The 12000-nt window shown below is 44.2% G+C and overlaps 1 protein-coding gene across 1 annotated transcript; it reads right to left on the bottom strand.

Moving 5' to 3' along the window:
- Window positions 1–628: 628 nt before the first annotated feature.
- Window positions 629–6887, bottom strand: GRP (gastrin releasing peptide). Its single transcript, XM_063291138.1, has 3 exons — window positions 6195–6887; window positions 4430–4680; window positions 629–1015 (listed from the first exon to the last, which is right to left on the bottom strand). The coding sequence occupies exons 1-3, from the start codon at window positions 6376–6378 to the stop codon at window positions 962–964; spliced, it is 489 nt and encodes a 162-aa protein (XP_063147208.1). The 5' UTR covers window positions 6379–6887; the 3' UTR covers window positions 629–961.
- Window positions 6888–12000: the final 5113 nt, after the last annotated feature.

The following is a 12000-nucleotide window of genomic DNA, read 5'->3' on the forward strand; positions in this document are numbered from 1 at the left end:
TGTTCATCGTTCTGTCTCCAAGGAACATGCAAGCCATCCATCATCTACATCGCAAAGTCAAGATCAGATCCTTCCCAAGATCATCCCAGATAGAATTTGGGGGAGGCCAGTCCTCAGGGCTCTTTTTCCCAGTGCCATCACCCACTTCCCAGGAAGGGGCTACTTCAAAACACCAAAACACTTCCAAGTGTCTTCTTCTTGAGGTAGATAATTGAAGGACCCCCTGGCTTGCCTGCCCCATGACTTTTGCCTTTGAGACAGGATGCCAGGCAAAAGACATAATTGCAGCAGCTTTAATTGAGTCTATTGCCAATTACAAGGAAGGGGAGAATCTGCACTTACGTCTGGTGAAACAGATGGGTTGGCATGGAATAGACTTAGAACTGGATGCTCCCCATCCCCAGGCTATCAATATACAGATGTGAATCAAGGATCAACATTTTCTACTGTTTTACATGCTGTTATTTTTCAAATCTGAGGCCATATTTCTTCCATCATGGAACTTAAGCCCCAGTGTGCTGAATGCACCAAGACTGATTTCATTTCAACCAGTTGGCTGTGTCATGTACTTCAAGATCAATAAAAGTGCCAACCTTTTTTTTAAATATATATACTTATTTATTGTGGATGTTGAAATGCTAGATGATTGCAAGATAAAAGATGCAGCGATTGAAGAGAGAAATGGCAAAGTATTGTCAGAGAATTGGAAGACCCTTCATTGACAATTATGTACAACAAAGCAATTCAAGGGAGAAAAATGCTGCTTGGAAGGGAAAAAAGCCACTGAAAAGTGTAGCCATTGTTAGGAGAACAAGTAAACAGGTTCTTTTACACTGAAGGGGGGAAATCTTGTTTTAACAGAAAAGATAATTGTTTAGTTATCATGTACAATAAAATGCTTATGAAACAATAGTCTCTTAAGGACATTATTCCATGTCTTCAGTGCTGGATGGCAGTCATTTCAACTTGGAGTGCTTTCCTTTTTATCCATTACTTGCAGCAGGAGTTCCATCATCTGATAAAAGAGAGAAAAAGAAGAATGTTTGGAGCACAATCTTGTCTAAAATAGCTTGGGCTTCATACTTATGGGTGTTTGCAATGGGCCTTCCTCTACATAAAAGCATGCTATTTCACTCTTTAATGTGGGGTGGGCAACCTTGCAGCCTGAGGATTGTAAACAGCTCTCAGCCACAAAAGGAGGGACTCCGAAGACCAAGTTTGTGTTCATCAGATGATCAGGTAAACAAGACAAGACAGGATGTCCTCCCCACCCTTTGCAGTGAAGCTGAGTGATGTAGCTCCTAGCAACATCTACCAGTGGAAAGCATCTTCTTTACACCCAAAACAGCAAGCTAGTTGAGGAGGCTTAGGACGTGCACAACCCTGTCCCCCAGGGAGACAGGCACTGGACACACTTACTGCTGTCCCCAGCATCTGCTGCGCAGTTCAGCTGCAGCCCTCTGCTTAAACACTGGCAAGGAACTGATTGCTGATGAGCAAATTTACTGAGATCATTGTGATTTTGAACTCAAGGATGAGCAATCTTTTTGACCCTCGGGTCTCACTGGTTGCAGGGTTAGGAATACCCCTCTCCCCCACCTAATATACATAGTATCCCAGGATGTGCAGGATGCCTGAAGATACCACAAGTCTCCCCTTTCCCAATGATGTGTTTGCGAGTTGCTGCTTTTCCATCCCAGCAATGCTGGCCAGGTGTTCCTCTTCCTCAGAACATCTCCTCAAAGCTAGAAGAAAGTGGGGAGGTAAGTAGTTCCCTTTCAGCTGACGTGATGCTGTCATTAGCAGCAAATATCATCTCTAACTCCTCACCCTCCTTCCCCCATTCTGGTCATGGACTGCTTTTGTCATGGAACAAACTGGAGAAATAAATTAATAAAAAGGAGCTTTCTGCAAGTGGAAGAACAGCCCTGGAGAGGTTGATGTATGTCAGTGTTTCTCAACCTTAGCAACTTTAAGATGTGTGGACTTCAATGCGGCAAAGCTGGCTGGGGAATTCTGGGAGTTGAAGTCCACACATCTAAAAGTTGCTAAGGTTGAGAAACACTGATGTGTTTATAAATCAGAAGAAGTCTGGGAGCACCTTTTCATGCTAACAAATTTTATTAAAACATAGCTCACAAAAAGCTCATGCCCTCAATAAAATCTGTTAGTCTGAAGAAGCGCTCCCAGACTCCTGATTTTTGGATACGACAGACTAACACAGCTCTCCTCCTACAACGTCTCATACTTATTTATGTATCTTTACATACACCCCACCACAAATAACAATTGGCTTATATATAAAAATAGGGCCATGGTTTTTCAATCCATTCCCCTAGCACTTATCCAGAATGACTTCCTAGATTTCAAAATAGTATTTCATAATATAAGAAAGATTCTCAGGGCAGTTAACAAAATATGAAGACCTCATCAGAGGCCCAGCGTGTGGCCTGAGAAAACCATTTTTCACACACAGGAACTTCCAATGAATGTCAAAGAAATCCTAGAGCAAAGTTAGAAAATTGCTATTAGAAGGAAAAGCAGATGTGTTCATGTATGTGGAACAGAAAGAGTTAATAAAAATACACAAGGCCTGCCTTATATTGAATCAAAGAGTTTTCCCCTCCTTGCTGAATCCTGTCCACACTACCTAACAGAATGTCCCTAAGGTTTATGACACATCTCTTGCAGAAGCCTGATCTAATCCTTTTCCAATGAGCCACCGACATCAGAGGTTATCACCACTGTTCTGTCAATTAATACATGCACACTGCACACTGCACAATGTGGTTTCAAGGGGCTTTTTTCCTTTCAGTGTTGCAACGGTGCCTCAGTGACTCCATTGCATGTGCCTGCATCAGCCACTACAGTCCTCTTAGGAAAAGGCGTGGTGTAGCTTCATGAAGCACCTCTTTAAAATGGAATTCTAATACAAATTTCAAATATTAGAAGTTTTTAAAAACTGTGCTTTGTGGGGGTGGAACATATCTGGATGGAACTAACTGGGGAAGACTGGTCCTCCTATGTGTCTCCGGTTCAAAGGATCTCAGGCTGGAACACACCATGATACCCTGGAGATGATGCTGGATTTCCACAGCTTCCCCTTGAGAGAGTTCTCTCTCGGACCCAACCCCCAAGTTGTTTTTTTCTTTTATTTACAAACAAATTTGATATTTGGAAACCTAATTGCTTGTCAACAACTGCAAAGTTATTTGAGTCCCACTGTGAAAACCAAAAGTTCACCATCCCCCACTTTGCACCAGAACACCTACCTAAACAAAAATTTGGAAAAATCCAGGCGGGTGCATCCATGTAGATTGCAGCTATTATAAACATTGCTCTAAATGGACTTGCTAGTATCATCTGAGCAATGGGGGATAGTACTGGAAGAAGAGACTGCTCTTGGATAACTACAGAGATGACCCTCAGACAATGGTGAGAGGATATAATTGTTCAATACCATCATTGTTTCTCTTCTCTTCAATAATTTCAGTATCCTAAAGTGAAAAAGGATCTTAAAATTCATATAGTTCAGCCCCATACTTAGTGCAGGCTCTATCTAGCTCAGTGTTTCTCAACCTTAGCAACTTTAAGGTGGGTGGACTTCAACTCCCAGAATTCCCCATGCTGGCTGGGGACTTCTGGGAGTTGAAGTCCACCCACCTTAAAGTTGCTAAGGTTGAGAAACACTGAGCGAGCTTCTACTTACCATTTCCAGTGAAAGGGGATCGAGCCTCAATCAGGCATTAAGATTCTCCTAATATTTAGCCAAAATCAACTTCCCCTTCCCACCATTCCCTTCCTCTCAATCTAGTCCTGCTTTAGAAAGAGCCCAAAGCAGCAGCCACATCACACAATTCCAATCTATTGAGTAAATGGCTAGAGAATAAATGTCTGAGATTTCAGGAGAAACCCGTTTCAACCTTCTCTCTCTCTAATATGGAATGAGTATGTTCAACAAGAGGAATCCCTTCTGATGCCCTCTCTGGAATTTCACTGGCATGTGAGAAGCCAATGAGGGCAGCCCAATGAAAGGAAGGACTATGGAGTCCGTGGTGCTCTCTGAGTTTGGCTGTTTGCTTGCAGATGTTTCATTACCCAACTAGGGAACATCATCAGTGCATCAGTGCAGTAACATCATCAAGGACATTTGGAAGTCTTGGTTGCCTCACTACTAAGGGCAGGAACAGGACACTCTTCCTGTGTCACTCCTCCCACGAGGATTTTTCTGAAATCTTTTTCTCCTAAGAAAGGATTTCTAAAGCAAATGTTCATCAATCTGAATGAGGACTGGCAGGGGGAAAAAAAGAGAATGTTTCTGCTTGGCACACATTTTCACAGCAAGCAAATGGAACAGAAGAGCATTGGGTAGCATTAAATGACTAGAATGCAGGCCAAAGACTACTGGGGTCGTGAAAGCTCCACTTACGTCTTTGAAGCTGCTGCTTTCCTCTGCCCCCCAAACATTCTTGGCAGAAAAAGGCAGTTCTTCCCGGAGAACCTGAGTGCTTTGATCTTCATTCTCCTCCATGTGCTTGAGCAACTCCTTGAAGGATTCATCCTGCTGCAAATAACTGCCCAGATGCTTGACATCATTTGGCAGCAAAGAGAAGGGCATCTCTTGACGTTCTTCATATATATAAGGAAAATCTCCAGTGCTCTTTTTCCCCATGAAATGACCTGCAAGAGGAAAGAACGTGCCATGAAATTAGTGTCAATGGGAACATCTGTGTCTCTTTTGGCAACAGGGACTGCCTGGATCTGGAGACCGTGGCATCCAAGTTGGTTGGCTTGGAACAATTCAAGCAAGCAGAATGGCTGAAGTTCCCATGATGTGTTCTCTATTCTGCTCTTCTGTGCAAAAGTCAAATACAGTGGCGGACACAGTCATCTCTTTGGCAATAACCCCACTTTCCTTTTAGTGAGAAAAAACAACTTTCTAGCTCTCATATACACCTATATGGATATGGGGTGATGCTTAGTTAAATCTCAGCAGCCAAAATAGGGGCTTGCATGCTCTACACAGCTCCCTGGCACTTTCCATGACAAGCAGACCAGGAATAAAATTATTATGAATAACAGGCAACATTCTTTTGATTATGACTGCCATAGAATTCACCTTTTCTTGATAGGAAATTTATTTTCATGGAAAATATGTTTGTGATCTTTGCTTTAATATAGACAAATGATGCTTCTAATCTTAGTTACATTTGCTGACAAAGTAAATTCCTAGGGGTAAATTTCTGCTCTTCATGCAGAAGAGGGAGAAAGAGAAGTGTTAGTCCTGACAATGCTTAGAGAATGGAATATCTCTGTCTCTACCTTCTAGCTCCTTTTCCTTGAATTTTCTTCCTTACTTTTCTTTTTTTCCCAATCTATTGCCCTTCCATAAAACACTTTAATCACAAACAAATTTAAATTAGCAATTGGAAAGCGCGAATATTTTAGTGATGAATTGGCTTCCCGATCTCCAGGAATTCTGTCCACTGCAGTCCAAACACAGCTCATTTATTTTACATTTTTGAATGAATTTTATCATCGGAGACAACAGAGGGTGCCACCGCTGATACTCTTCTGATGTGCATCCTGCCTGTTTCCTGTTGTGGCTTTCTGTGATGCATCTTTTATTCCTTGGATGCCTCCCTAGGTGCCCAAACTTTAAAAAGCCCAAGGGAACGAGCTGCTCCATGACATCTTCCCTTGGGATTTAAAGGAAAATTGGGACACTGGGGAGGGGGAGGCATGAATGTGGAGTTTTTCAGACATACCACAGAGAATGGGAAGGCTGGTGGCGGACGGGGTGTGATTGGAAGGAAATGGAAAGCCTGGCATGGATGGCATGGATGCTCTCCAAGGTAAGTGACTGGTGGGTGGGAATAGCCCACTTTTCGAAGATTGGGGACAGATATGGCAAGCTTCCATAGTCTGGCATCCCAACTAGTTTTTCCCAACCAGGTGTTGGCTGGGGGAAAATCCTGGAGGCATCTCCAGGTCTGGAAAGCAATCCTTTCCTGCGTCCAAACCTAGTTCTCCAAGATGCCCGCACTGCCTTCCTCGCCCTCTGCCGAAATGAAAGCTGTAAGGGCCTCGGGGCAGAGCCCTGCCTTTTGGAAACCAGTGCCTGCTTCGCGCGTTCCTGGCCGAGTGAGCCTCCCGGGGAAGCCCAGCCAGGGCGCTGGAGGACCCTCACTCACCCACTGCCCAGTGGCTGCCTCGCGGGTAGATCTTGGCCATCGCGGGCGCTCCCTCGACGCCCTGCAAAGAAGCCGCGCGGCCGCCGCGCCCTTGCAAGAGCAGCGCGACTGCGAGGAGAGCCAGGAGCGGGAAGAGCTGCCCGCGGGGCTTCGGCAGCAGCTGGAAGGTCTCCGGGCGGGCCATCGGACGGCTGAGCGGCGCGGAGGGCTTGCGCAGGACAGAGTCCGCCGAGCGCTCGGTCGGGAAGGGCGAGGCGAGCAGCGGTGCCAAACCTGCGGAGTCTGAGCGCGGCGCAGCTCAGTCTCACCGGCTGACCCGCTTTTATACGCCGGCTGGGCGAAGTGTCAGCAAAGGTCAGGCACGTGACGCCGCCCCTGGGGGTGGCACGCCAGGATCTGGGGGCCGAGTGGCGCGCCTCCGCCTTCCTGACTGGCTGGCTGGCTGGCCCGGCGAGCGGCAGCCGAGCCCCGCTCTCCCCGCCGCGCGCCCTCCTCTCCCCGGGGCTTCGACGTTGCGCGCCAGCCAGCCAGCCGCGCCCGCCGTCCCCCTTCCAGTCTGGCTCTGAGCCTTTCTCCCGAGAACGCTTTCAGGCCCGCCGGCGGCCGCGGAGGAAGTCGCCCCCTCGACGGGGAGGACGAGGAAAGGGATGGGGAGCCTCCCCGGGGCTTCCGTCCGGCCGCGGCGCCGATGGCTCTCCTGCAAAGCTGCCCGGCTCCCGCGTTTGCAGCCCTGGGCCGAAGCTATGCGGGCTCCGAGGAGGCCCTCCAGGGGCGGGAGGGCGCCCGCAGTGGGGTTCCAAAATCCGGGTGAGGAAGAGGTGCCTGAAGCCTCGCCCTGGCCCAGGAGAGCAGCAGTAGAGGCTCCGCGGGGGTTCTGGGAGGAAGCCAAGATAATCTGTAAACCAGGAATCCTGGGAAAGATAGACCCCTAAATCAGTACACCTGGTCACAACCCAAATGACGGCTCCCTCCTAAATGGAAAGAGTGCCTTTGAACATGTGCCAGGTGGTATCCCCCAACTATCCACTCTATGCAGGAACAGTAATAGCGTATTATTATTTATGTATTTAAATTTATGACAGCTGCCCACTCAAATAGACCAATACAAATATAAAACAATACAAATAGCTAAAAACATGCAACATATTAAGAGACAGCCTAGCCTCCTTTCCACCTCCAGACACTTCAGATTGGCAGTAAAACGTTAAGAGGTGTCCCCACCTTGATGGCCAGGTGGCAGAACTAGCAAGGGGAAGGACTCCCTGGATGAAGTTCCTGAGATCTGCTATCAGGTGGGATCCACAGTGTTGTGCTGGTAGAACGACAGTCTTGACTCACCTCAAGACAATTTCATCCCTTCTTGGAACACACGTGTCCCAACCCACTTCTTGTCTGTTCTAGTAGTTCTTCTCATGGGTAGTCTTGCCCTTAATGTTTTGGGCTTATTTTTGCCAGGGAGATGCCCTATTAAATCGCCACATTTCAAAATAATTTATTTGGAACAGGCACCAATTTGGAGTGCAATCTGCATTTCATGATACCATCTTCCTTGCCAGTTCCCTTTCTTCATCGGGGGTCTAGTTGGAGGCCCCTGAGACTCCCTGATTAGGATACAGATGATGCTCCCCACTGCGTGCCCTTCATTCATATCTCATCCCCTGTTTTCATTCAATAGGCTAGTTCTACAAAGCAGGGATTGCTGAGCGCAAAACGTGGCTTACTGTGTCTAAAGGAAAGTCCCTTTCCCCCTCTGAATTTCAGGACCCCCCCCCCCACCGCTCCATGAATGAAGTGGGAATCTTTGTTTCCCCCCTGTGGTTGGTGAGTCTTGATAAGGCCTGGGACAGCCGTCCCCTTATCAAAGCAGGGGAAGGGGCTTTTCATCTGTGGAGTTTCTGGCACTGATAACCAGATATTCTTGCCTCTGATTGATGAAGCCCTCTGACTCCCTTATTATAGCTTGCATCCTTGGTTATGCCTGCAGCCTTGGAGAGATAGTGGGGAACACTCCAGCAAACACCCACCGTATGGTCTGTTGATGTCCAACAATATCCCGTTTTCTAAATGCATCTTTTATTTTTCTGCTCCCCTTCCCCCACCAGCACATGCCTCTTTCTGCACACAAACCCACAACGTCTTGCTCTGAAAAAGAATGGAGGGGACAACCTGACAGTATCTTTGCTACACACGTTGTTTCCCTTCTTAAATCTGCACTGCCAGCTTTTGATCTGTGTTGTGGCTGTGGTCCAAAGTTCTACGAAGTGGATGCCCAGCACATCCATTCCAGTCAGGGGGTGATTGGTGGGTCCTGCAATTTTGACCGTGCACTAGGTCCATAAAACATCTTATTTATGCTAACAGTGCCTGTTTGATTTTCTCACGTGAAGAACATGGTGCCTGTTTCTGGATGGGGTGGCATTAGCTGTTTTCATTCCAAATTCTGGAAGCTGTGAGAATTTTCACTCCTCCCCCCCCCCCCCCCCGCCAATGGTATTCAGTGCATTATGGATGCTGCTTCAGGTTGATTAACCCCATCTAAGCAAGGATAATGAATAGAATAACATCTTGATGCCTTATTATGATGTCAGTTCTATAGGTTGTGGAGAGAGAGAATGGATTTCTTCTCCCATTTCTTCCTCTACCTTTTACATATCCCCAAATCTGCCTCAGAGCATTGGGGGTCTTCCGAATTATATTCAGGGCACACTGCTGGGTACAAAGACGAAGTGAACATGCGTTGTCTTGCTTTACTGATGTGGAATGTAGGCCATTCTCTCCCTTGATTAAACATTTTGGAAATTAGGGTACTATTTAAATACAAAAGCATACAACAAATGTTATCATTCTACACTGAGCAAAGCATGGGTAGATGGGTATGCAAAATTAGTTTTGTATTTATCACAGTCATTCATTTCCTCTTGCAAAGCTTATGTGCAGTATGTAGAATCAAGTCAACAAAAAATGTTAGTGCATTGTTAAAAATGTATCTCTTTTCCTTTCTGACAATTGTTCAAAATGTGTTCATAGCCAAAGGCAAGCCCTCTGCGTTTTGACACATTTTGATGCCTAGTTTTAGCAATATGTCACACAAGTTGCATGGATCAGGAATACATTGATCGGTTTTAATTTCCATAATCACATTGCCATTAAAAGATTTGTATTCCTTTCCTTTACATTTTAACTAAATAGGATTTATTCTCTATTGAGGAAGAACTTAAAAAAGTAAGATACAGTATCAACTTATTTGTTTATTTATATATGTATAATAGTTTAAATTTACCCAGTAAAAAAGTTTTCTGGTAGATTTAGATTAAAAGAATATAAAGACAAAAAATAACAACAATAATTAGTGCACTTTCTCTCTTGTCTGTCTCACACTCAGGGCTTCATACAAATATTTAAAAGTAACCATCCTTCCCTCCAGTGGATGACTCTTTATGTTATTGAAATAATTGTTGAATCTAAAATGTGAAATTGTAAATATAACTTTAGGCTCTTTGAACAGAAGTACTGATTCCAAGTCATGAACTCATTCTGTGTTCAAATTGTCTGCACCAGATTTTAAGAAAGATTCAGAGAAATTAGAACTGGTGAGGGGAGGAGCAATGAGGATGATCAGAAACTTAGAAATGAATTCTTGTGAGGAGGGGAGGGGAGGGGAGGGAAGAAAAGGAAAGGCATTTAGCTTTAAGAATTTGGACAAGAATTTTGAACATGATTCGTTTTTCTAATTAGACATAGATTTCTTGAGAAGGCTCTAATGCTGGGAAAGGTGGAAGGAAAGAGAAAAGAAGGACGACCAGCAGCAAGGTGGACGGACTCAGTTACAGTTAGTCCATGAGTGCAATGTTGGGACACTTGAAAGAGCAGGTTAGGGACAGATCATAATGGAGAAAATCTATGTGTTCGCTAGGAATCAACAACAACTTGATGACACGTAATCAGTCAATCCATCAATCATCTAAATTGGGGTTTCAAAAACTCACGGGAATGGGTGGTGGACTATCTCTGCAATTTCTGTCCCAACTTTGTGTGCAGGGATTAAGAACCAGATGGTATCTCTTGCATCACAGGTGGGAAAATATTTTCTCCAGGAAATTTGGCAACCAATGCAATAAGACAGAGATAATACCCATAGTTGTGCACCTGCCAAAAGCAAAGAAATACTTGCCCAGTTATACTAAAGGGAAATGCAGATCCCCCCTTCCCCCTTATCCATAGAGGAAGCTTTTAAAATAGCCCACAGATATACAGTAGATAAGGCAAACGTTAGGAAAAAAAGATCTCTGGCTGAAAACACATTCTTGCAAAGGGCAAATGCTCAACCTCTGGTCCATAGGTGTGCTATTGTGTGATGGTCTCCATTTTTCGCTGCTTGTCAGAAAATGAGGTAGCCAAGAAGAAGAAGAAGTTTTTCTGCTTTGAGGACAACTATATGCTTTTGCTGGCCATATCCATTCTGAAAATCAAAATTGATATTCAAGAAAGAAGCTATTGGGACTATGAAGCAATTCATCTCCCAGTTTGGTAACTCATGAGAAAACCATCATTATTTGATGGCTGCAATGTGATCTGGAGAATTTGGTAAATTTCATCGCAAACATATGGTGAAGTACCAGGTAACTCAAAATTCATTAGACTAAGAACTGGCATTCCTTATTTGACTATGTATTATGCATTCAGAAAAAAGGCAAATAATTAAAAGTTTCTGGTTAATTATGAAGCTGCTCTAATTTGTACCTTTTGCAAATCCAATGCACTTGGTTAACTTATGGTTCAGTATATTGTACAAATCTGGAAAATAGGTTAACTCAGAATTAAGTTGAACATATTTATGAATGCAATCTCTTTCCCTCTGTGTGTGTGTAAGTTATTGTGCATAATGACACATTTGTGCATATCCTCTCCAAAAAATAGAGAATGAATAGCATTTTAAACTGGATGAGACATCTACATACCCAGTTAATTTTAATTAACTGCTGTTTCAGGTATATTACAAATACAGGTAGTCCTTGCTTACTGACTGCCTCATTTAGCAGCTGTTCAAAGTTACGACAACATTGAAAAAGTAACTTTATGATCAGTCTTTGCATTTATGACCCGCACAACATCCCCACGGTCACATGATCAACATTTGGGCACTTCACAACTGACAGGCATTTACAATTGTTGCAGTGTCCTGCGGTCACATGATTGCCATTTGTGTGCTTCACAACTGTCTTGCAACAAGCGGAGTCAATGGAGAAGACGGCAGTAAAATCAGAAGTCGCGGTCAAGTGATGTCTCGCTTAATGACTGCAGGCAATTTGTTTAATGACCTTGTTGGAAGTGAGGTTGTAAGCTCGTTGCAGTCACATGATGTCTCGCTTAACAACTGCAGCAGAAATGACATGTGTCATGGTCACAACAAACAAGTAAATGTCTTATTTTTGTAAGTTCTCCTTTAATAGAGAATAAATCCTATTTAGTTAAAATGTAAAAGAAGGAAATCAAAATACCGTAATGGCAATGTAGGATGAAGAGGTAGTTGAGAAAAGTATATACTGAGGAATTAATTGTAATGAATTGGATCCAAACTAAACAACTCAGTTCAGCCACGTTGAAATCTGAGATTCAGTTCTGGATCACTGCTTGGTAACATTTGAAAGCTGACTTTGCACATTGGTGTCCCTTAAGTTTCAAACTGTGGGTAACTTAATTTAGATGTAACCCAGTAGCCCAATGGCCCCTTTTCAAAACAAGCAAATGAAACATCTTTGGGGCGGGTAGAGAATTTAGAGAGGGAAATGGTAGGTGGGAAAAGCTT

This window comes from Candoia aspera, chromosome 2 (genome assembly GCF_035149785.1).
Source record: "Candoia aspera isolate rCanAsp1 chromosome 2, rCanAsp1.hap2, whole genome shotgun sequence".
In the NCBI taxonomy this organism is placed as follows: Eukaryota; Metazoa; Chordata; class Lepidosauria; order Squamata; family Boidae; genus Candoia; species Candoia aspera.

Coding starts and splice junctions, on each gene's coding strand:
- GRP (XM_063291138.1), bottom strand. CDS start 6,378: ATGGCCCGCCCGGAGACCTTCCAGCTGCTGCCGAAGCCCCGCGGGCAG. Junction 4,681..6,194: donor AGGCAGCCACTGGGCAGTGG/GTGAGTGAGGGT, acceptor TTCCTCTTGCAG/GTCATTTCATGGGGAAAAAG. Junction 1,016..4,429: donor AAAGCAGCAGCTTCAAAGAC/GTAAGTGGAGCT, acceptor CTCTTTTATCAG/ATGATGGAACTCCTGCTGCA.